The sequence below is a fragment of the Pleurodeles waltl genome, chromosome 3_1 (assembly GCF_031143425.1).
Source record: "Pleurodeles waltl isolate 20211129_DDA chromosome 3_1, aPleWal1.hap1.20221129, whole genome shotgun sequence".
In the NCBI taxonomy this organism is placed as follows: Eukaryota; Metazoa; Chordata; class Amphibia; order Caudata; family Salamandridae; genus Pleurodeles; species Pleurodeles waltl.
This window is the reverse complement of record NC_090440.1, coordinates 45,800,084-45,826,125: the sequence shown is the minus strand read 5'-3', so window position 1 is coordinate 45,826,125 and position 26,042 is coordinate 45,800,084. Positions and strand designations below refer to the sequence as shown.

The 26,042-nt window shown below is 45.0% G+C and overlaps 1 protein-coding gene across 1 annotated transcript in view; it reads left to right on the top strand.

Annotated features, from left to right (window-relative positions):
• Window positions 1-26,042, top strand: part of TTC17 (tetratricopeptide repeat domain 17) — a 483,695-nt gene that overhangs the window by 66,686 nt on the left and 390,967 nt on the right. The window contains exons 8-9 of the mRNA XM_069221809.1: window positions 1,847-1,986; window positions 19,560-19,720. Coding sequence (XP_069077910.1) covers window positions 1,847-1,986; window positions 19,560-19,720 — 301 coding nt within the window. The remainder of the gene's footprint in view (window positions 1-1,846; window positions 1,987-19,559; window positions 19,721-26,042) is intronic.

Below are 26,042 nucleotides of genomic sequence, written 5' to 3'. Positions count from 1 at the left end.
AAGGAGATCTGTCTTCAGAAACCCCTCCAAGACCGTAAGTCATGGGTTTGTCATAACCAAGGTGCCCCATAGCTTAATTGGCCCTCCTTTAGAAAAATTCCTACCCTGTGAAAAAGGCATGGGTGCACCCCCTTCTTCCACTTATTCATTGTACTGTAAACTCCATTTATTTGTCAAGTGTTCCCTTGGTTGCTTCCTAAGTCCCCCTTTGATTATCGTCCCCACAACACATCAACAGATGTAATTATAAACAGAGACCTGCACAGAAGTTAGATAGGTGTAAAAATCCTCCCCTACTAACTCAAGAGACCTACAAATAGCGAAGCTTGTGCATGAGGGACAGAGAGATTTTGTTTTTGCACTAAGCACTGGTAGACTACTTGGGTCTCGCTGCCTAGAAAGGTAACCCATGTCCTTTCCGGTACCTTTCTACATTTCATCAGCAATTGCACTTTTCTCTGTAACATATAATTCCTGATAGTTTCTCCGTGTGGGAGTCTACTTACTTGTAAGCACAATTACCAAATGTTTGTGGTCCTAATGCTGAACTGCACAAGTTACTCAAAAAGGACAAGAATAATACAAAAAATAGTTGGACATTGTCTCTCTACGAAAATGTTTTGCATTAGAGGAGTGTGCCAGCGAGAAAATGTTGTTTTCATATTTAAATGCACTTAGGCAGTCACAAGTTACTAAATTGACTTTAATGTCATGTTCCCTCTTAGCCTCCGTGTACTTGTTTTTATCTACCAGCTCAATACAACTTATGTTTTTAGATAGATGAGAGTCTAGTTCTGCCAAAGTGGAATGTGTGTTTGTTGAAAAGACAGATTACAATCGCACATCCTCTCCTTCCAGCCACCACACCTCTGCTGCAAGCACTTAAAGCACTGAGGTCCTTAGCTCAGAAGCTTAATACTTCTACCTGTGAGATTTGTGTACAACGTCAGCACACATTTTTGAAAAACATTTATTAGTTCTTAGCTTTTCACCCGTTGAAAGAATGCTTGCCTTGAAACTGTTTAGAATACTGCTTTTAAAAGATCAGTGTGGAAGTTATTCTACATATCTGTATTGTAATACGTTAAAAATTGGCTATAAAAAGTCAACGGTGCTGTTTGCTCTATAATAATAAAATAACTCATGGACAGTTCCTTAGAGCAAAGTACCCTATGATAGAAGCTTTTGAAAAAATGACTGCTGACTGTAGGAATATTTAATCATTGCACTATCACTGTGCAGTGCTGAATATTGTCAGTCTGGACCAGGAGTCGAGGGGAGGTTAGTTTAGCCCCTTTATTGGAAGCCCATCTTGAGATGCATCCACTGGGCCACAGTATCTTTCTAGGTTTTTTCCTGATCTCATTGAATGAATTTGTAACTCTCTAACCTTTTCACGGATAAAGATAACAGACTGCGGTTTGCGGGTTTGGGGAACCCCTTCGTAACAGTTTGCAAGTATGATTTTTAAAGTGTGCAGGGGATAGCCATTGTATGGTTTTCAGGCTGCTTGAAAGATGTGCTAATATGAATTTTAAAAATTGCTTGCAGGCTGAGCACTGCATGTCTGCTGCTCATGTGGTTAAAGTCACAATAGCGAGCAGATTCGATTTAAATTGTAACTTGCTTTTCTGAGATGTTGTTACGAGCTGAATTTGGGTACATTGTAGCAATAGGTGGCTGTTCATTGCAACTAGCCCTTATATCTTGTCTTGAGTACACTGATTGCTTTAATATTTAACAGATTCTTATACAAAAAACCGCCTTTTGCCGTATCCTAATGGCATAGAAGGCTCACTTTAGCTCACCATTGGCTTGTCTCACTTTCCCCTTTTTGGTTTTCTAGATGCTCGGCGAGTACAACCACTCTGTTTTGTGCTATGATCACGCTCTACAAGCCAAGCCAGGCTTCGAGCAAGCTCTGAAGAGGAAGCATGCTGTACTGTGTCAGCAGAAATTAGAGCAGAAACTTGAAGCTCAGCACAGGTAAGCATCTACCTGATGAGTGACTTGTAACGTGCCACAATGCACTGGTAGTCGTAAAGTTTCTCTCTTCACTGTGACCTTTGAGTTTTGACTGAAATTGAAGGACTCATGAAGCATAAATATGTGTTGGTTTCAAAGCTTGGCTGGCTGAATCTATCATCAGGCACTGCATTACGCAGTGTCAAAAGGCCTAACTTTCATTACTACTAGATCTTTGAAGGTCTCAAAGCTTCTTGAGTGATTTGGGAAAATATGAGCATTGTCCAGCAAGCAATAGTTTTGTAGAGGTGATTAATTTATATATTTCACATCACACAAGATCCCTTCATTCTCCGTTATGTTATGCAGTGTGTAGGATAGTGTTAACATTCAGTCAGCAAGCACTGGCAAAGCCAATAGGTCTCATCTATGCAAGAGCTATTGGCTTTGCTAACATGATTTAGCCATGTTGTACACCAGCTTGGGAGCTGTTCAGCGTTGTGTTAAAGAAAGAGGCGTGAAGTGTTGTGAAATAGTGGATTATTGTTATGGAGTGTAATGGAGGCAGTAGAAAGTTGTAGAGTGGAAGGGTGTAGTGTTGTAAACATGAGTGGTATAGAGCAGAGTGGTGTGAAGTAAAGGGTGTGGAGTACAGTGGTGTAGAGCGGAGTAGATTGTTATAGAGTGGCACACAGTGAAGTAGTGTAGTAGAGTGAAATGACTTGGAGTGGAGTACAGTGTCGTGGAGTGGCATGGAGTAGCGTAGAGTGGAGTATTTTCTTGTAGAATAAAGTGGCATGGAGTAAGTTGCGTGGAGCATCGTAAAGTGGAGTAGTGTCATAGAGTGGAGTGGCATAGTGTGGAGCAGAGGGTCATAGTGAAGCAGAGTTAAATGGAGTAGAGCATCATAGAATGGAATGTTTTGGAGTAGCGTGGCCTAGAGTGAAGTGGCATAAAATACAGTGGTGCAGAGTAGATTGGCATAGAGTGTACTGGCTTAGAAGGCACTGGTTTTGAGTAAAGTGGTGTAGCGTGCAGTGGGGTAGAGTAGTGGTGTAGAGTGCAATGCTGCATGGTGTAGAGGTGCATGGTGGAGTGGTGCATGGTGGGGTGCAATGGTGTAGAATAGATTGTTTCAGGGTAGAATAAAGTTGTGCAGGATAAAATGGAGTGGTGCAGAGGTGCAGCGTAGAGTGTAGTGGTGTAGAAATGAGTGTGCAGAGTGCAGTGGCGTAGAGTGCAGTGGCATAGAGTGCATTGTTTTGAGTAAAGTAGTGTAGAGTCAGCCAAAAGCACTGTAAACACCAAGCTCCCTTGAAGACACAGCATAACATTTGACTTCTGTTTTTGAATGCACAGCAAATATGACAAGAACACAATTTAAAGGACTGTTTACAGAAAGCACGTTTATTTAAGAATCCAGTAAACACGATTTCGGCAACAGGATAGACAAACTGAACCTGGACAGACTAAAGCAAATAAAGCCAACAAATAGAAAACCAGAAAATGTGATTTAAAAACTTCGAAGCCAGTGGTAATCAGTGGGCGAGATGCATTCCTTGTTCAACTTTCTGAAAGTCCCCAAGATGTCAAAGCTGTCTGGTAGGCTACGACCTAAAAATGGACATCTTGGTGTTCAAGTGCTTCTTGTAAAAATATTGCCACTCCTGAAGTGGCTATGCAGGGAAAAACAGCCTTGGAGACCTTTCTGAATATGAAAAGGTTTGAGGCATCTCTTTACCTTATTAAACAACTTCAGATAGTTTGAAACACGCAGCCTGTTTACTCCGTCATCTCTCTCTTCAATCATGTTGAACTTCTTTATCTACACTTTAACAACTGCATGTGATTCAAAGCCCTTCGCTTTTGTCACCAAGCTTTTCATGGCACCAGTCCTATTTACATCTAACAGAAACTTGAGGTAAAGTTGCTGAGGTGCACTGTACGCTCCAAGGCGAATGTCTTTTCAGTGCCCAAGTTCTGCGAGTTGAAATTTGCAGGGGAGAGCTTCCTTTTATTTGGGCCCTATGCTCTGGGATGCTCTGCCTCGTAGTCATTGTAGTAAACCCTGCTTTTTGGCCTTTAGTAAGAAAATAAAAGCTTTCGTTTTTTTCTCAAGACTATTACATCTTTCATTTCTATTCTGAATTCCTGACACCAGGGCATCCCTGGGGTTCCAAGTGCTCTTTATAAAACTTCATATCGGTCAGTCAAGATCATCTCAGATTGACCATATTGATCTTAACACTCTCATTGAACCTATAGAGGGTAATTACAAATAACATTTTTACACAAAATGTATCCTTTCTATTTCATAAAAATTTGATTTCTTTTACATGCTTGCTCATCTCTATTATTATACACTATTCATTTCTTAAAATTAAAGTATCTTCTTAAGTTCTTTGTAATGTACTTCTCGCTTAAGCAGCAACAGTATGCTCATTCTCTGCGTCAGTACTTTCGTGTTTGCTTTATATAATCCTAACTTATAGTTTTCGCATCTGAGGCAGCAGAACAACACATTTCCCACTACATTACATTGTACTTGCTTGGCTCCCCTACCTTTCGTGTCTTGAGTATTAATCTCTCATCTGACCTACCTGTCAGGGCATTTAAACTGAATAACGACTATGAAATGTTAGCCAACTCAGTGGCACTCCCTTTATCGTCCTCTGCAGTATGAAAGGTTGAATAGACATTTCAGAACTCGAACCTTCAACCCTGAGGTCACATATCCCTACAGTGGCTGCAGTAGTCTGCTGAGCCGTCCTACATGGGACGAAGAGCATGGTGTATTGTATCTTTACACGCAGCTTACCATGCACCACATGTGTTTCATCATGCCTCCCTTACATTTTCTCACTTCAAATGGTGACACTCCTGTGCAAAGTTCCCTTACCTCTTACACACCTGACACTTAGATATTACACTACAACCCTTGAAGTGCTTAATGTCTTCTTTCTTGAGTCTTTCACTCCTTGACCACAGCACCCAATTCTGCAAGTGTCCCTGAGCTGTAACATTTTTCTTTTGACCTTGGACTAGTGATGACGTTACCATCACTCACGCCCCGCAGCACTTTTTTCCACCTAAAGAGAAAACAAGACATTTCTGGCTTTCTGTCCATCCTTATGTTATGTGTCCCAGCTGCTGCTCATAACACATCCCGTACCACAACTCTACCACTCACACAAATACATCCATGTCCTTGACACCAAGGTGTAACCAAACACTACTTTGAATGTATTATACACCTCATGACTTGGGATTGTAAGGAAATGCCTCCTTGGCATGGTTGCCCCCTGACTTTTTGCCTTTGCTGATGCTATGTTTACAATTGAAAGTGTGCTGAGGCCTGCTAACCAGGCCCCAGCACCAGTGTTCTTTCCCTAACCTGTACTTTTGTATCCACAATTGGCAGACCCTGGCATCCAGATAAGTCCCTTGTAACTGGTACTTCTAGTACCAAGGGCCCTGATGCCAAGGAAGGTCTCTAAGGGCTGCAGCATGTCTTATGCCACCCTGGAGACCTCTCACTCAGCACAGACACACTGCTTGCCAGCTTGTGTGTGCTAGTGAGGACAAAACGAGTAAGTCGACATGGCACTCCCCTCAGGGTGCCATGCCAGCCTCTCACTGCCTATGCAGTATAGGTAAGACACCCCTCTAGCAGGCCTTACAGCCCTAAGGCAGGGTGCACTATACCATAGGTGAGGGTACCAGTGCATGAGCATGGTACCCCTACAGTGTCTAAACAAAACCTTAGACATTGTAAGTGCAGGGTAGCCATAAGAGTATATGGTCTGGGAGTCTGTCAAACACGAACTCCACAGCACCATAATGGCTACACTGAAAACTGGGAAGTTTGGTATCAAACTTCTCAGCACAATAAATGCACACTGATGCCAGTGTACATTTTATTGCAAAATACAACCCAGAGGGCACCTTAGAGGTGCCCCCTGAAACTTAACCGACTGTCTGTGTAGGCTGACTAGTTCCAGCAGCCTGCCACACTAGAGACATGTTGCTGGCCCCATGGGGAGAGTGCCTTTGTCACTCTGAGGCCAGTAACAAAGCCTGCACTGGGTGGAGATGCTAACACCTCCCCCAGGCAGGAGCTGTAACACCTGGCGGTGAGCCTCAAAGGCTCACCCCTTTGTCACAGCACCGCAGGACACTCCAGCTAGTGGAGTTGACCGCCCCCTCCGGCCCGGCCCCCACTTTTTGGCGGCAAGACCGGAGAAAATAAAGAGAATAACAAGGAGGAGTCACTGGCCAGTCAGGACAGCCCCTAAGGTGTCCTGAGCTGAGGTGACTCTAACTTTTAGAAATCCTCCATCTTGCAGATGGAGGATTCCCCCAATAGGGTTAGGATTGTGACCCCCTCCCCTTGGGAGGAGGCACAAAGAGGGTGTACCCACCCTCAGGGCTAGTAGCCATTGGATACTAACCCCCCAGACCTAAACACGCCCTTAAATTTAGTATTTAAGGGCTACCCTGAACCCTAGAAAATTAGATTCCTGCAACCACAAGAAGAAGGACTGCCCAGCTGAAAACCCCCGCAGAGGAAGACCAGAAGACAACAACTGCCTTGGCTCCAGAAACTCACCGGCCTGTCTCCTGCCTTCCAAAGAACTCTGCTCCAGCGACGCCTTCCAAAGGGACCAGCGACCTCTGAATCCTCTGAGGACTGCCCTGCTTCGACGACGACAAGGAACTCCCGAGGACAGCGGACCTGCTCCAAAAAGACTGCAACTTTGTTTCAAGAAGCAGCTTTAAAGAACCCTGCAATCTCCCCGCAAGAAGCGTGAGACTTGCAACACTGCACCCGGCGACCCCGACTCGGCTGGTGGAGAACCAACACCTCAGGGAGGACCCCCGGACTACTCTACGACTGTGAGTACCAAAACCTGTCCCCCCTGAGCCCCCACAGCGCCGCCTGCAGAGGGAATCCCGAGGCTTCCCCTGACCGCGACTCTCTGAAACCTAAGTCCCGACGCCTGGAAAAGACCCTGCACCCGCAGCCCCCAGGACCTGAAGGACCGGACTTTCACTGGAGAAGTGACCCCCAGGAGTCCCTCTCCCTTGCCCAAGTGGAGGTTTCCCCGAGGAAGCCCCCCCTTGCCTGCCTGCAGCGCTGAAGAGATCCGTTGATCTCTCATAGACTAACATTGCAAACCTGACGCTTGTTTCTACACTGCACCCGGCCGCCCCCGCGCTGCTGAGGGTGAAATTTCTGTGTGGGCTTGTGTCCCCCCCAGTGCCCTACAAAACCCCCCTGGTCTGCCCTCCGAAGACGCGGGTACTTACCTGCAAGCAGACCGGAACCGGGGCACCCCCTTCTCTCCATTCTAGCCTATGCGTTTTGGGCACCACTTTGAACTCTGCACCTGACCGGCCCTGAGCTGCTGGTGTGATAACTTTGGGGTTGCTCTGAACCCCCAACGGTGGGCTACCTTGGACCAAGAACTGAACCCTGTAAGTGTCTTACTTACCTGGTAAAACTAACAAAAACTTACCTCCCCCAGGAACTGTGAAAATTGCACTGTGTCCACTTTTAAAGTAGCTATTTGTGAATAACTTGAAAAGTATACATGCAATTGAAATGATTCAAAGTTCCTAATGTACTTACCTGCAATACCTTTCAAACAAGATATTACATGTTAAATTTGAACCTGTGGTTCTTAAAATAAACTAAGAAAAGATATTTTTCTATAACAAAACCTATTGGTTGGATTTGTCTCTGAGTGTGTGTACCTCATTTATTGTCTATGTGTATGTACAACAAATGCTTAACACTACTCCTTGGATAAGCCTACTGCTCGACCACACTACCACAAAATAGAGCATTAGTATTATCTCTTTTTACCACTATTTTACCTCTAAGGGGAACCCTTGGACTCTGTGCATGCTATTCCTTACTTTGAAATAGCACATACAGAGCCAACTTCCTACATTGGTGGATCAACGGTGGGGTACAAGACTTTGCATTTGCTGGACTACTCAGCCAATACCTGATCACACGACAAATTCCAAAATTGTCATTAGAAATTGATTTTTGCAATTTGAAAAGTTTTCTAAATTCTTAAAAGACCTGCTAGGGCCTTGTGTTAGATCCTGTTTAGCATTTCTTTTAGAGTTTAAAAGTTTGTAAAAAGTTTGAATTAGATTCTAGAACCAGTTTTAGATTCTTAAAAAGTATTCCAACTTTTAGAAGCAAAATGTCTAGCACAGATGTGACTGTGGTGGAACTCGACACCACACCTTACCTCCATCTACAGATGAGAGAGCTAAGGTCACTCTGTAAACTAAAGAAAATAGCAATGGGCCCCAAACCTACCAAAATACAGCTCCAGGAGCTTTTGGCAGAGTTTGAAAAGGCCAACCCCTCTGAGGGTGGCAACTCAGAGGATGAAGATAGTGACTTGGAGGGAAATTCCCCCCCTCCAGTCCTACTTAGGGAGAGCAGGGCTTCTCAAGCCCTGACTCCACAAATAATAGTCAGAGATGCTGGTTCCCTCACAGGAGGGACCAACAACTCTGAAATCACTGAGGATAACTCCAGTGAAGAGGACATCCAGTTAGCCAGGATGGCCAAAAGATTGGCTTTGGAAAGACAGATCCTAGCCATAGAGAGGGAAAGACAAGAGATGGGCCTAGGACCCATCAATGGTGGCAGCAACATAAATAGGGTCAGAGATTCTCCTGACATGTTGAAAATCCCTAAAGGGATTGTAACTAAATATGAAGATGGTGATGACATCACCAAATGGTTCACAGCTTTTGAAAGGGCTTGTGTAACCAGAAAAGTGAACAAATCTCACTGGGGTGCTCTCCTTTGGGAAATGTTCACAGGAAAGTGTAGGGATAGACTCCTCACACTCTCTGGAAAAGATGCAGAATCTTATGACCTCATGAAGGGTACCCTGATTGAGGGCTTTGGATTCTCCACTGAGGAGTATAGGATTAGATTCAGGGGGGCTCAAAAATCCTCGAGCCAGACCTGGGTTGACTTTGTAGACTACTCAGTCAAAACACTAGATGGTTGGATTCAAGGCAGTGGTGTAAGTAATTATGATGGGCTGTACAATTTATTTGTGAAAGAACACCTGTTAAGTAATTGTTTCAATGATAAACTGCATCAGCATCTGGTAGACCTAGGACCAATTTCTCCCCAAGAATTGGGAAAGAAGGCGGACCATTGGGTCAAGACAAGGGTGTCCAAAACTTCCACAGGGGGTGACCAAAAGAAAGGGGTCACAAAACCTCCCCAGGGGAAGGGTGGTGAGACAACCAAAAATAAAAATAGTCAAGAGTATTCTACAGGCCCCCAAAAACCTGCACAGGAGGGTGGGCCCAGAGCCTCTTCACAAAACAATCCTGGGTACAAGGGTAAAAACTTTGATCCCAAAAAGGCCTGGTGTCGAAACTGTAGTCAGTCTGGACACCAAACTGGAGACAAGGCCTGTCCCAAGAAAGGTTCCACTCCAAACTCCAATCCAGGTAACACTGGAATGGCTAGTCTCCAAGTGGGATCAACAGTGTGCCCAGAGCAAATCAGGGTCCACACTGAAGCTACTCTAGTCTCTGAGGGTGGGGTGGATTTAGCCACACTAGCTGCCTGGCCTCCTAACATGCAAAAATACAGGCAGCAGCTCTTTATTAATGGGACAAGTGTAGAGGGCCTGAGGGATACAGGTGCCAGTGTCACCATGGTGACAGAGAAACTGGTTTCCCCTGGCCAATACCTGACTGGAAAAACCTATACAGTCACCAACGCTGACAATCAGACTAAAGCACATCCCATGGCAATGGTAACTTTAGAATGGGGAGGGGTCAATGGCCTGAAACAGGTGGTGGTCTCCTCAAACATCCCAGTAGACTGTCTGCTTGGAAATGACCTGGAGTCCTCAGCATGGGCTGAGGTAGAACTAAAAACCCATGCAGCCATGCTGGGTATCCCTGAACTGGTGTGTGTAAAAACAAGAGCACAATGCAAGGCACAGGGTGAAAAAGTAGAGCTGGAGTCTGGAAAAATGGCCCAGCCTACCAAGAGAAAAGGAAAGTCAGTTGGGAAACCAACTGCAACACAGTCAGAAAAAGAGAACCTCTCTTCTCAGGAAGAAGTTCTGCCCTCTGAGGGAACTGAGCCTTTGGAGCTTGAACCTTATCAGGTTGAGCTCTTAGGCCCAGGGGGACCCTCAAGGGAGGAGCTGTGTAAGGGACAAGAAACCTGTCCCTCTCTTGAAGGCCTTAGGCAGCAAGCTGCTGAAGAGTCCAAGGGCAAGAAAAATGGAACACATAGGGTCTATTGGGAAGATGGACTCCTGTACACTGAGGCCAGAGACCCCAAACCTGGTGCCACTAGGAGAGTGGTAGTGCCTCAGTCGTTCAGAGAGTTTATTCTGACCTTAGCCCATGATATTCCCCTTGCTGGGCATTTGGGACAAACCAAGACGTGGGAGAGGTTAGTCAACCACTTCTACTGGCCCAATATGTCCCAGAAGGTTAAGGAGTTTTGCCTCTCCTGCCCCACCTGTCAATCCAGTGGTAAGACAGGTGGGCACCCAAAGGCCCCCCTCATTCCACTTCCAGTGGTGGGGGTCCCCTTTGAAAGAGTGGGTGTGGACATAGTTGGTCCACTGGAACCTCCCACAGCCTCAGGAAATATGTACATCCTAGTAGTAGTGGATCATGCTACTAGGTATCCTGAAGCTATTCCCCTTAGGTCGACTACTGCCCCTGCAGTAGCCAAGGCCCTCATAGGTATCTTTACCAGAGTGGGTTTCCCTAAGGAGGTGGTGTCTGACAGAGGTACCAACTTCATGTCAGCATACCTAAAACACATGTGGAATGAGTGTGGAGTGACTTACAAATTCACTACACCATACCATCCACAAACTAATGGCTTAGTTGAGAGATTCAACAAGACATTAAAAGGCATGATCATGGGGCTCCCAGAAAAGCTCAAAAGGAGATGGGATGTCCTCTTGCCATGTCTGCTTTTCGCTTACAGAGAGGTGCCACAGAAGGGAGTAGGATTCTCACCCTTTGAACTTCTGTTTGGTCACCCTGTAAGGGGACCACTTGCTCTTGTTAAAGAAGGCTGGGAGAGACCTCTTCATGAGCCTAAACAAGACTAGGTGGACTATGTACTTGGCCTTCGCTCTAGAATGGCAGAGTACATGGAAAAGGCAACCAAAAACCTTGAGGCCAGCCAACAGCTCCAGAAGTTTTGGTATGACCAAAAGGCTGCAATGGTTGAGTTCCAACCAGGGCAGAAAGTCTGGGTTCTGGAGCCTGTGGCTCCCAGGGCACTTCAGGACAAATGGAGTGGCCCTTACCCAGTACTGGAAAGGAAGAGTCAGGTCACCTACCTGGTGGACCTGGGCACAAGCAGGAGCCCCAAGAGGGTGATCCATGTGAACCGCCTTAAGCTCTTCCATGACAGGGCTGATGTAAATCTGTTAATGGTAACAGATGAGGATCAGGAGGCAGAGAGTGAACCTCTCCCTGATCTTCTGTCATCAGACCCAAAAGATGGCACAGTAGATGGAGTGATCTACTCAGACACCCTCTCTGGCCAACAGCAAGCTGATTGTAGGAGAGTCCTACAACAGTTTCCTGAACTCTTATCCTTAACCCCTGGTCAGACACACCTGTGTACCCATGATGTGGACACAGGAGACAGCATGCCTGTCAAAAACAAAATTTTTAGACAGTCTGACCATGTTAAGGAAAGCATCAAGGTGGAAGTCCACAAGATGCTGGAATTGGGAGTAATTGAGCGCTCTGACAGCCCCTGGGCTAGCCCAGTGGTCTTAGTCCCCAAACCTCACACCAAAGATGGAAAGAAAGAGATGAGGTTTTGTGTGGACTACAGAGGGCTCAACTCTGTCACCAAGACAGATGCTCATCCAATTCCTAGAGCTGATGAGCTCATAGATAAATTAGGTGCTGCCAAATTCTTAAGTACCTTTGACTTGACAGCAGGGTACTGGCAAATAAAAATGGCACCTGGAGCAAAAGAGAAAACAGCATTCTCCACACCTGATGGGCATTACCAGTTTACTGTTATGCCCTTTGGTTTAAAGAATGCCCCTGCCACCTTCCAAAGGTTGGTGAATCAAGTCCTTGCTGGTTTGGAGTCCTTTAGCACAGCTTATCTTGATGATATTGCTGTCTTTAGCTCCACCTGGCAGGATCACCTGGTCCACCTGAAGAAAGTTTTGAAGGCTCTGCAATCTGCAGGCCTCTCTATCAAGGCATCCAAATGCCAGATAGGGCAGGGAACTGTGGTTTACTTGGGCCACCTTGTAGGTGGAGGCCAAGTCCAGCCACTCCAACCCAAGATCCAGACTATTCTGGACTGGGTAGCTCCAAAAACCCAGACTCAAGTCAGGGCATTCCTTGGCTTGACTGGGTATTACAGGAGGTTTGTGAAGGGATATGGATCCATTGTGACAGCCCTCACTGAACTCACCTCCAAGAAAATGCCCAAGAAAGTGAACTGGACTGTGGAATGCCAACAGGCCTTTGACACCCTGAAACAAGCAATGTGCTCAGCACCAGTTCTAAAAGCTCCAGATTATTCTAAGCAGTTCATTGTGCAGACAGATGCCTCTGAACATGGGATAGGGGCAGTTTTGTCCCAAACAAATGATGATGGCCTTGACCAGCCTGTTGCTTTCATTAGCAGGAGGTTACTCCCCAGGGAGCAGCGTTGGAGTGCCATTGAGAGGGAGGCCTTTGCTGTGGTTTGGTCCCTGAAGAAGCTGAGACCATACCTCTTTGGGACTCACTTCCTAGTTCAAACTGACCACAGACCTCTCAAATGGCTGATGCAAATGAAAGGTGAAAATCCTAAACTGTTGAGGTGGTCCATCTCCCTACAGGGAATGGACTTTATAGTGGAACACAGACCTGGGACTGCCCATGCCAATGCAGATGGCCTTTCCAGGTTCTTCCACTTAGAAAATGAAGACTCTCTTGGGAAAGGTTAGTCTCATCCTCTTTCGTTTGGGGGGGGGTTGTGTAAGGAAATGCCTCCTTGGCATGGTTGCCCCCTGACTTTTTGCCTTTGCTGATGCTATGTTTACAATTGAAAGTGTGCTGAGGCCTGCTAACCAGGCCCCAGCACCAGTGTTCTTTCCCTAACCTGTACTTTTGTATCCACAATTGGCAGACCCTGGCATCCAGATAAGTCCCTTGTAACTGGTACTTCTAGTACCAAGGGCCCTGATGCCAAGGAAGGTCTCTAAGGGCTGCAGCATGTCTTATGCCACCCTGGAGACCTCTCACTCAGCACAGACACACTGCTTGCCAGCTTGTGTGTGCTAGTGAGGACAAAACGAGTAAGTCGACATGGCACTCCCCTCAGGGTGCCATGCCAGCCTCTCACTGCCTATGCAGTATAGGTAAGACACCCCTCTAGCAGGCCTTACAGCCCTAAGGCAGGGTGCACTATACCATAGGTGAGGGTACCAGTGCATGAGCATGGTACCCCTACAGTGTCTAAACAAAACCTTAGACATTGTAAGTGCAGGGTAGCCATAAGAGTATATGGTCTGGGAGTCTGTCAAACACGAACTCCACAGCACCATAATGGCTACACTGAAAACTGGGAAGTTTGGTATCAAACTTCTCAGCACAATAAATGCACACTGATGCCAGTGTACATTTTATTGCAAAATACACCCCAGAGGGCACCTTAGAGGTGCCCCCTGAAACTTAACCGACTGTCTGTGTAGGCTGACTAGTTCCAGCAGCCTGCCACACTAGAGACATGTTGCTGGCCCCATGGGGAGAGTGCCTTTGTCACTCTGAGGCCAGTAACAAAGCCTGCACTGGGTGGAGATGCTAACACCTCCCCCAGGCAGGAGCTGTAACACCTGGCGGTGAGCCTCAAAGGCTCACCCCTTTGTCACAGCACCGCAGGACACTCCAGCTAGTGGAGTTGCCCGCCCCCTCCGGCCCGGCCCCCACTTTTTGGCGGCAAGACCGGAGAAAATAATGAGAATAACAAGGAGGAGTCACTGGCCAGTCAGGACAGCCCCTAAGGTGTCCTGAGCTGAGGTGACTCTAACTTTTAGAAATCCTCCATCTTGCAGATGGAGGATTCCCCCAATAGGGTTAGGATTGTGACCCCCTCCCCTTGGGAGGAGGCACAAAGAGGGTGTACCCACCCTCAGGGCTAGTAGCCATTGGCTACTAACCCCCCAGACCTAAACACGCCCTTAAATTTAGTATTTAAGGGCTACCCTGAACCCTAGAAAATTAGATTCCTGCAACCACAAGAAGAAGGACTGCCCAGCTGAAAACCCCCGCAGAGGAAGACCAGAAGACAACAACTGCCTTGGCTCCAGAAACTCACCGGCCTGTCTCCTGCCTTCCAAAGAACTCTGCTCCAGCGACGCCTTCCAAAGGGACCAGCGACCTCTGAATCCTCTGAGGACTGCCCTGCTTCGACGACGACAAGAAACTCCCGAGGACAGCGGACCTGCTCCAAAAAGACTGCAACTTTGTTTCAAGAAGCAGCTTTAAAGAACCCTGCAATCTCCCCGCAAGAAGCGTGAGACTTGCAACACTGCACCCGGCGACCCCGACTCGGCTGGTGGAGAACCAACACCTCAGGGAGGACCCCCGGACTACTCTACGACTGTGAGTACCAAAACCTGTCCCCCCTGAGCCCCCACAGCGCCGCCTGCAGAGGGAATCCCGAGGCTTCCCCTGACCGCGACTCTCTGAAACCTAAGTCCCGACGCCTGGAAAAGACCCTGCACCCGCAGCCCCCAGGACCTGAAGGACCGGACTTTCACTGGAGAAGTGACCCCCAGGAGTCCCTCTCCCTTGCCCAAGTGGAGGTTTCCCCGAGGAAGCCCCCCCTTGCCTGCCTGCAGCGCTGAAGAGATCCGTTGATCTCTCATAGACTAACATTGCAAACCCGACGCTTGTTTCTACACTGCACCCGGCCGCCCTCGCGCTGCTGAGGGTGAAATTTCTGTGTGGGCTTGTGTCCCCCCCGGTGCCCTACAAAACCCCCCTGGTCTGCCCTCCGAAGACGCGGGTACTTACCTGCAAGCAGACCGGAACCGGGGCACCCCCTGCTCTCCATTCTAGCCTATGCGTTTTGGGCACCACTTTGAACTCTGCACCTGACCGGCCCTGAGCTGCTGGTGTGATAACTTTGGGGTTGCTCTGAACCCCCAACGGTGGGCTACCTTGGACCAAGAACTGAACCCTGTAAGTGTCTTACTTACCTGGTAAAACTAACAAAAACTTACCTCCCCCAGGAACTGTGAAAATTGCACTAAGTGTCCACTTTTAAAGTAGCTATTTGTGAATAACTTGAAAAGTATACATGCAATTGAAATGATTCAAAGTTCCTAATGTACTTACCTGCAATACCTTTCAAACAAGATATTACATGTTAAATTTGAACCTGTGGTTCTTAAAATAAACTAAGAAAAGATATTTTTCTATAACAAAACCTATTGGTTGGATTTGTCTCTGAGTGTGTGTACCTCATTTATTGTCTATGTGTATGTACAACAAATGCTTAACACTATTCCTTGGATAAGCCTACTGCTCGACCACACTACCACAAAATAGAGCATTAGTATTATCTCTTTTTACCACTATTTTACCTCTAAGGGGAACCCTTGGACTCTGTGCATGCTATTCCTTACTTTGAAATAGCACATACAGAGCCAACTTCCTACAGGGATCATCTCTGAAAAGCAGCAGCTGGGTTTAACATCAAATGCCACCTGACTCTCACTGGAATGCGAGCAAGATGAGCACTCAGATGATGGGATCAGAGCCTCCGTGCATATCAACAGATACTTAAATCACAAATCAGTAAATACAAAATGCGCTAATTTGACTCAGAACATGACTGTCTGGTTTTTCCTTGGACCAGTGCTTAATTTGTGCTTGTTGTTTCCGGTTTTTCCTTGGACCAGTGCTTAATTTGTGCTTGTTGTTTCCGGTTTTTCCTTGGACCAGTGCTTAATTTGTGCTTGTTGTTTCCGGTGCAGAGCACCGGCACTTATTTTTGAGGGCCGGGGCTTGCTCTTCTGCCTCAAGCATTTGCTGCGAGCAAAAGAGACATATGGGAAAGACGGAGGAAGAGAGAAACGAAAAAGCGTTACAAAGGGAGAAAGCAGAAAGCTGCAAGAGTGAGCTGAAGGGGCAGGGAGTGGCTGCAAATGGATTGAAGAGGCCCGAGATGGCTTCAGGGTTACACTGCTTCAGTATTCCGTGTTTGCATATTTAATTGCAGCAGCCGCATGTTTAAAAGGAGAGCTTTAGGCACCTGCACGTTTTTATTTACAAATTAAGCACTACCTTGGACCATTCCATGACAAACCCGTCATTGACTTGTACTATAGAGAAAGATTTACTCTATGTGTACAAGTCCCATTAAAAGGCTGTGTGCTCGGTTGGCAATATGAGAAAAGAGAGATGACTGGAATATTACCAAAGGGGAAAAAAGCTCTCTGCTTGAATTGTTTTCGTAGAAATGGTAGCGAGAACATGGTTGAGACTGAGTGATTTTGCTAGTCCTTCTCTGGTGTCAAGTTTATCTCTAAGCCGTTTACAAGGAAGACTTTCTAAAGCTGGTAGTGATTTCAAACCAGCCATACTGTGGCTCGTCCTCCTCTAACAAAGACAATAACAGGCTGTTATACAAATGTGTTCTCAGTAAGAGTTAGTGAATGTGAAGAACTGAGCAATCCACCCAACTAAAGACAGGAAATGTAATTGAGAAACTGGCGCAATCAAGAAGGCAGACATTCAGCGATGGATTTTTTTAATGTACTATGGAGTATCATTTATAGAGCGGTTATTTGCCAAAGCATTAGGGCGCAGGACAAAGCCTAACCATAAAACAGTTCAGAATAGAAAACCTTTCAAACCTTTTGTGAATTGGAAACTTTAGGTTCGAGATGAAGTGATGGCAAGTAACTTCAACTCTTTACAACTGCATTTGAGAATGCTCGATCACTGTACTTGCAAGAATGGCTTCGGGATGTATTGAGAATAAAAGAATGAGCCGAGCGCAGAACTACATTTGGAAAAGAATCATTACATTTATTGGCTAAAAAAAATCAGGCGAACCTTGGCACATTGCCTACAGACAATGGCCATTGATTTCTAAATTATTCACTGGTAAGCAATGGATATGACACAAAATTGAGTTTTATGTAGGCCCTTTTTGAAGTATGTTTTACAAGCTATGCAGCAGCATTTAAAACCAGTTGAAGTTAGTGGAATAGCCTTCCTGGAAAAGCTAAGTATATGGTATTCTATAATCCAGCCTCCATTGGATCAGTGTTTTTACTGCCTCCACAAGATGTTGAGGATCTGTAGAAGGCAGTAATGATGTCAACAGTTTAAACTGCCAGAACAAGTTTTAGAAACGTTCTTAACATGGGTTTCTAAAGTCAGGCTAACTTTGAACTGGGTACCCAGGTTGTACAGTGAGGTAAAAGGTGATGGGGAATTGCCTCTGGCCATTCAAGAGTAAGGGGGAGTGGCCTGTGGAGGCAACTGCAGCAATTTCGTTTTATCCATTTTCATTTTCATAAAATTAATGGACATCCTCAACTGTGTGATAGAGAATGGCCTATACCTATAGTGGATTGTCTGATCCTTGAGTGTTGATGCTCTATCATACTCTAGGCATCAGTTGGGTGTTTTGAGCGCACAATGAAAATAAGGTTCCCCGTGCTTGAAGCAATTTAGCTAAGGGAAGGATATAGATATTAAATGAAAGACAGGACAAAATGGAACCTTGAGGGACACCATAAGGGAGACTTCTAGGATCCGCACAAACAGGTGGGGTTCCTGCAATTTGTTTATGCAATGAAAGAAATTATCTAATCGATTTGCAGGATAGTTCCTCTATACCGATATAAGCCAAGCAAGCCTTGAAACTAGTAGGGCATGATCAGTAGTAGCAGAGGCCACCGACAAATCCAGGAGCCACCAGAACACCAACTCCCATCCACAATCAAATGCAGATAATCTAAGATAAAAATGACAACCTATTCTGTGATTCTGCATGTCTAAAACCGGATTGATCGTGATGGCTTTTAAGAAGGCAGTTGATTTCAATATATACTAAGAGTTGGGCAGGCACAGATTTATCCAGGATCTTACGAAGAAAAGCGAGCACCCCGATAGTGCAGTAGATAAACAATATTTCGGGGACCAAAGAAGTTTTTTTTTTTTTTTTTTTAAAGCAGCTTCACTAAAGCAATCTTCCACAAAGAGGGAACATCCTATTTCTTATGACATTTAAAAACTCCTAATGAAAATATTTGGGATTAAAATAAGTTTGCAAGGGGTATCCAGAGGTTTCTTCATGCTAAGCTCCTTGGGATGCTTTGGCAGCCTGGTTGGTCTTGAGGGTTTGTTTTTGTTTGAAGTTGTGTGCGCTGTTCTATGTGACTGAATTTGTGTAGTTGTGTTAGTTTGTATATGATTGAGTGTCTTCTGACTTTGCATGAGATGTCAGTACACCTGCCTCATGATGCTTATAGCATGTGGAAGTACTGTCAAGTACCGGAGACTGAAATATGTGCCCGCATGCCTCCCTTTATCTCTAGACTTGTGCTTCACCCTGTAGGGCGCATCTGCAGTAAGCACTATCCCACTTGTAGATTTGCACTAACTTAACAGTTGAGCTGAAGCAGCTACACGTCCACTTCATAGAACTTTTTATAAGGAAGTGGTTTTACACTTCCAAAGGTAGTACGTGTGCATTCCTTTCAAGTGCTGCCTCTAAGACCGAGACTTGTGATTTGTTATATATGATAGTGGGCAGCTCCATGTTCAAAGCTTTTTAGAAGGTAAATGTCTGAATCATTCCATCCCTACTGGCGTTCAGAAAACCACATCTGTGTCACTTATATAGATATGTATCCCCATCTTAAGCAAAGATCCAGCACGTGCTGCATAACAAGTCCTTCTCCTCCCCTTGTGCCGTCAATGTCCCCCAAAGGCTTCCTTCTAGCCTCTCCCGCTAGGAGCAGGGAAAACTGTACGGCTCTGGGCCAGATGTATCCGATCATGTCAAGTGCTCCTTTGTATTCTGAGTATTCAGTGCTCTGCACCTGCTAGAGTGGCAGTATGTTGTCTGGCATTTTGTAAAGGGGTCTCCAGTGTTCCATTGCACTGCTCTATTCTGACCAACCACATTTTCCTCTATGCAAGCCTCAGATGTTTGCAGGAAACAGACCAAATGCCTCCATGATGCTTTTTACATAATGAACATACAGTGTAGAGCATTTGTTTTCTTATACAGGGGCTTTGGCTTTCCTCATTTTATTTTTTTCATTCCAATATTTATTACATTTTCTGGGTTTAGCAGTATTTTAGTACAACAGCGAGTTTTTTGTTAAGGCATGCATCGTTCCTGTACACATTCGTCTCGGTTAACCATTGTGAAAACGCCCCTGTGTAGAATGGGTTTGACTCTCCCTGTAATGTATCCTCACACACACATGTTCTGGCAGACACCATAAGAGAGCTGAGACAGGACTGTAGCTGTCAGTCATGTAATTTCCTTTTCTCCCCTCCCTCAGATCACTTCAGCGGACATTAAATGAGCTGAAGGAATATCAAAAGCAGCATGACCACTATCTGCGGCAGCAGGACCTACTAGAGAAGCACAAGCTCATCCAGGAGGAGCAGATTCTTAAGAACATCATCCATGAGACGCAGATGGCCAAGGAGGCTCAGCTAGGTGAGTCTTAGCAGGAGGCCGTGGCATGTCCCAGAAGGAAACTGGACTGGGAAACCCCTTTCCATAAAAGGAATGGCGTAGCCTGACCACATTGGTAGAGCAAACCAGGTGGTATCCCAACATTAACAACGCTGTGAAGCTTCTGCATAGGCCTGAGACATAAGAGCGCATGGACAGAGCCAGCCGCCTTATATGAGTAAACTCGTTGAACAAATAGTTTCGGGTCTGTGTAGGATGTTATAGGTTGGTAAGATAATATATCTAGTTCTCATCAACACACATAGTGGATGATAATTTCGCTCTGTTGGTGATACTGGACAGTAGTATGATACATTATGCTGATGATAACCAGATGGTAGGTCTGTAGGTACTAGTCTGTACAGCTCTGGGAACACAGGGGCGGATGAGGTCTCAGAGGGGGATGGCAGTAAATCTTCACCAGCTTCACAATCAAAATGCTAAGATAATGGGTTTCATGCCTCCTAAATAAAATAAAAAAATCCACACCCATACCTACTGTAACTCCTATTATATTTCCCAGCCTATACTGCAACAGTCAGTAATTCTGTTGGGGGAACCAAAAAAGCCCCTTGAGACGACCTTCGGTCCATCTATTGATATGGTATTGGTACATTCACTCATTTATTAGCAGCTTTAAAAAAAAAAAAAAAAAAATTATACTATTTTCCCTGTGTAAAATTGATGACCTCTTTCCACAGGATCCAAGTGGTTCTCTGATTTGAGCTTGGGTCAGTACCAGGTTTGACTACACTAACTCATAGCTTGGCTTCAGTCAAGTACATTTACAGGTGCAAAAGAATGCTTGTGATTGCTTTTCAAGAGGTCTTCAAAAATGTGATCGTCATTGAAGAGAAAACATAGCTTCACTGCCTGTGGTTTGAAGATAGAATTAACTTCAGATATCTTAATTTGCTAAAGTGTGTAACCTAGTCTGACCCTACAGCAGATGATAAATTTCAGGCCTTCGTGTGTGTTTTATATGTGTTTCCCTTTCTCACTCTCCTGTATATGAATTTATGTAAGAAAGTTATAGTTCTAGAAATAGGACTGAAGAAAAAAAGACATAGAAATTCATTTAAAAAAACAAAGGTTACAGGGACGTTACAGTTAGGCTCACATTTTAAACGTACAAAACCATTGAAATTCACCAGTTATAGTTAGTTACCTTCTATTTCCTAACTATAATGGCCTTCCAGTGGCCACATGTGTTCTTACAAGTAAGTTAAAGGTGAGTTGGGAGACGACCCATTAGAACATGTACATCAAGTGTGGTTTACACACAAACATACATTTCACATTTTAGGCAGAGAGATTTTAAGTGATTTGCCCAGGATCACACGATGCTGACCAACGTGCCGAGGCCAGTATTAGAACCTGGCTCCCCAGGTTCCAAAGTCTGCAGCTCTTCCCTAATACTAGAATGAGTCAATGGATGGATGTGTAGAGGCTTGAGCGGAAGGATCATTGACTGTGTTCATGAATGTTGAGCCACTGAGCAAATGGACGGATGAATGAGTAAGCGGTAGCGCGGGACAGTCTAAGACTTTTCAGATTTAAGACAGAGCTAAAGTTGTTGCCTATGCTTAACGTGAGATGCGATTTTAGGTCTTGCCACAAGATGGCAGTGTTCAGCAAAGTTGGAACAACTGGACGGAGAGTAACAATTATTCATCATTGCATTTTCTTCAGCCACTAGCACTAAAATATCTCTACCTGTGTGGGACCCCAAAGCATTTTTAAAATCACTTGTAGGAGATGCCTTCTTCTGCTTTTTTTTCTTTTCGATTAGATTTCAGTTCATGCACTAAAACATTGTTTTCTCTAAAAGACCACTTAAAATCGCTGAAAAACAATTCAAAACACTGAATAATCCCCTTTTGTTATTGCATAATTGGCACAAGCACTGTCCCTTTAAGCACCATATAAGCTGAATGCTTACCAGAACCTATTATTTCATGTTGTTCCCTATTGTAGGCTCATAGCATGTCTTCCATTTCATTTTCAGGTCTCAACCTTTAGCCAAGTTGTTGTCTTAAGACTGTCAATTCAGTATACGTAGAATGGGCTTTTGGATCCCCCACCTGTATCCCCACAAACCCCTTGCCTGTGTTTGAATAGTTGTCTATCTCCTTTCCATGCTCATCATTCAGGGACTTTCCTTTTTAGGGTCGAGCCCGTACGCGCTCTGGCCTCTGTTGTAGTCTCTCTGGGCTTTTAACCACGCCCATGTCACTACCATCACTTTTGTTGGTTTGTGGCCTTGCCTTTTAAAATTAGCTTGATTTCATTAGTGACAGATATGCATACGTCATGCCTTTTCTGGTTTTTAGCCCTCCTTGAGCGCACCAACTAACTACTGAAAACATACGAGGCTCCATGTTTTCCTTATGGTTTCTGGCTACTTTTTCCTCTTTATTTCGTAGGCAGTGCGATCTCGGACAGTAGTAGAGCACTTTGCCCGACATCGACTCTGTTACGTTGATAATTGCACTTTTGCCTATAGGTTTCACTGCAAGCGAACTTCTGTTTCCTTTTGTCTGTTTGCTTCACGGCCATCGGTTGGCTTATGTGAAACTGTTTTACTTTTCATTTTCAGTTTGTGGCAAGAAAAGTCTGGTTAGGAGTTTACAACGCTAATAGCTCTAACTCGAGCAAACGTGAGGCCTGTTGCATTGCAAATGCTTGTTACTATTGTTTTCATCCTGCCTTTTGACTTTAGCTGCTTTACCATAATTTTGACTTCTGTCCTCCCACTCATGATTTGAGGGGACACATTTTTCATTTCCGTTAGCTTTCAATGGGACCATATGGCTTTCCTGTCTTCTCTGCTATATTATCTATCTCTTAATGTTTATTTTTTAGAAGGCGCCTGCACAGTATTACGGGACACGCCATTCTCCCTGCAGTCCATCAACTTTTTCATCAAATCAAAAGGCATTTGTAAAGCGCATAGCTGCTTCCTCTGAAGCGTCCCGATGCTCGAAACTTAAGAAGACTGATATCAGGTGGTAAAGTTTTAAATTATTTTTTGAAGATGGAAACCAGTGGTGCCCTGCGATGATTCACAGACAGAGCATTCCACAATTTGGCAGTTAAGACCGTAAAAGAGCTGCCCCCATGTCTGACTTTGGACAATTTATGGACCTGCATTTGGCGTAGATTTTGACCTGCGCGATCTGTTTTTTTACAGGTGCAGGCTGTCTCTCAGATAGGATGGACCTTCCTCCGCTAGGGCTCTAAACGCCAGTGTAAGGGTTTTTAATTGAATGCGCTTGACAACTGGTAGCCAGTGTAACCGCTTCAAATGGGGGGGGGGGGGGGGGGGCAAGAGATAGGCTGTTAAAAAGAACTCGTCAAATAAGTCTGGCTGCTGCAATGCTCTGGCGGCTTTGAATAAAAAAATTAAAAAAAAGCAGAGAGGCCCCAGTAAAGACTGTTAGCAAAGTCCATGCAATAGGTTACCATTGTTTGAAGCACTGCCCCATCTCTGTTGGTGCTGTCCATTTTCCTCTCGCTCCTTTCACTAATAATGTTACCTATCCTTCTTGCATAGTCAAGTTTCTCCTAAATGTCTTCCCCTGTGCTGTCGACCTTACTCATTTTTCATATATTCATATGTTTTGATTAATTCCCTGTAGTTGAGCTGTGATCCCCACACTAACAGTACAACAGAGGTTAGGTTACAGTTCCTTGGAAATGAATTGCAGTTTGTTTTAGTAAGCCTTTCTCATCATTGTAAATGACCCATAGTTCACTCACTGAGGTGAAGGCACCCTGATCTGCACCCCCCCCAGAGACCACCACACTTCAGGTTTTCACATTGTGTGGTGTGGTGTTCCCGTTTAGAGCTTTACTCAAGAAAATAGGTTCTCACAGTTTTACAGCTAATGGATACTTCTTCGAGATGGGTAATTTTCTCTTGTGTGGTCACTGTTTCTTAGCAAATATTTACCGGAATACTCAGTTTTTCTGCCAGGATGGCAGAACCCAAGAAGGCACTGCTTAGACCATACGCCTCTTGGGATAAGAAGAGACTTCATCATGGAAACTGTAGTTCTTTTCTGTACTTCAGACACAGGACCATCTATCACAAGAATTGTTGCACTTTCTCTGCAAAAGTTACCATACCCTGAGAGACTCCTGCTCCGTGACGTCGGCATAAGGCGGCTTTGTAGGTAGCAGCTTCAGGTGATTGGCCTTCTTCTGAAAGAAGGATAGCTCTCAAACCTCCACTGACAACCCTACATTTGGTGAGCACTTCACCATGTCAACAAGTGCGACTAAAACCTTGTCTGCGTTAGCTCCGCCAAAGACACCATCTTGTCAGTATACCAAACTAGCTACAAAACCATCAGCTGTGCTGTCGACCGCTCTGAAACCACGCAATACATCCCCAAGCAAGGGCTCGTGTTTTCCAACCCAAAAACTGTTCGGCAAACAAATGGGGGTTGCAGAATGAGGGTCCAATTAGAGCAGCTCCTAGCCCAACTCATCTCCATTTCCATCAAAGCTTATAATGCTCTTGACATTGTGGGGCAATTGGATAAGCTGATGGGTTGGAAATGGATGGCGGAAAGAAAACAATCTAACATGGAGTCGATGCCCATGCGCAATGGAGCCGAAGAGGAGGAGTCACTCGATCCCGTGACTTGAAAACACTTCTTCGAAGAAAAACAACACTCCGAGCCCAACATTAGATGGCAGACGTATGCACAGCATGTGAATCTGTAGCAGAACATGCCACGAACAGATGTACACTGGGTAAGTGACATTATATATATATATATATCCCCCCTCCCCCACCATGGCAGGTGCTACAGCCCTGTGTCGCAAAGGTTGGTTGCATTCTACATCGTTCTCCCTAAAGTACAACATGGCATATTAGATATGCCATTTGATGATGGCCATCTACTTGCATGACATCTTGCCAAAGCTTTTTGAGCTATAAAAATAGACACTGTCACACTCTGCAAAATCTTTATATATTTAAGCCAAGTGTGCTTTTGGGGTGCAACAGGCTGAGGTACAGCATCGTTTTGAGGATACTTCTAGCCACAAAAATCTCAGACCATATAATCTCTATTATCCTGACAACTTGAGTACACACCATCTGCATCCGCGTTTGGCAGACAGCAATCCTGTAAGCACCTGCAGACCCCAGGTACCATCTACTACTGATGTGTCACCCCACCCTCGCCATCGAGGCCATTGGGTGGAAGAATTTCTACTTTTTACCACTAGTGGGTTTGCTCATGTTCATTCAAAATGCCCACTTGACCCACTCAGAAAGACGTCCCATCCATATCTGTTTATTGCAAGAGGTGATTCTTCCCATGATGGTCAGTGGGGCATTGGACCAAGTCCCCAATTCAAGAAGAAATACAAGCTTTTTACTGCAGACGTTTTCTCATTCGTAAAAGTTGGTTGAATGTGGACCCATTCTAGACCTCTGACAATTGAACGATCAGCTGCCAAAGCAATTCTTTAGAACAATCATTCTGCCTGAAAATGCTTCTGTTACTTCAAGATGGCAAATACATGATGGTGCTGGATCTCCCACATATGTATTTTCACTACTCTGTACACCCAGGGTCTGCAATTACCTGCACTTTAACGTAACTGGGTGCTACTATCAATTCAGAGTGCTGCTGTTTGGCCTTAAATAGGCATCAATAATTTTTCACAAAGTCTATGGTCTCTGTAGCAGTATTACCCAGAAAAAGAGGATACCAAATATTTCCTTACATAGCCGACCGAAGAAGGGCTAATCATTCCACGTAATGAAGTTTAAACCTTTTCCAAATGCTGTGACTCGTGCCAAACATTGCCAAAATGTCATTTGTCATCTACTAAACACAATCATATCCTGTGTGTGATCCTTAATATGACTATGTGGTGGAAAACCTAGACACTGCAAGTAAGAATTCTAAAGTTATAGTCCTTGGCATTTTGAGTAGAAGGTTTGATTACCATGACATTTTGCAAGAGGGACTAGAGGCCCAATGGCTTTAATGTCCACAGCCTTTGAGGATGAACTCAAGGAACAGACCAAGACGCGATCCAACATGACAAAGGCCTTGCCCATAGCATCTCAGCCAGCTTATTTTGTAATGGCAACAAATACGTCATTAGGTGGTTGGAGAGCTCAACTAAAAGATCTAAAATCCAAAGGATTACGTTTTATACAAACAAGCAGGGTGGTATCAAGTCACCATCTCTGGCCGATGGAGTCTCGACACCTATGGATTTGGGCTGTTTGTTGCACCATTTCATACACTGTAGAAAATTTTCCTGCAGTGAG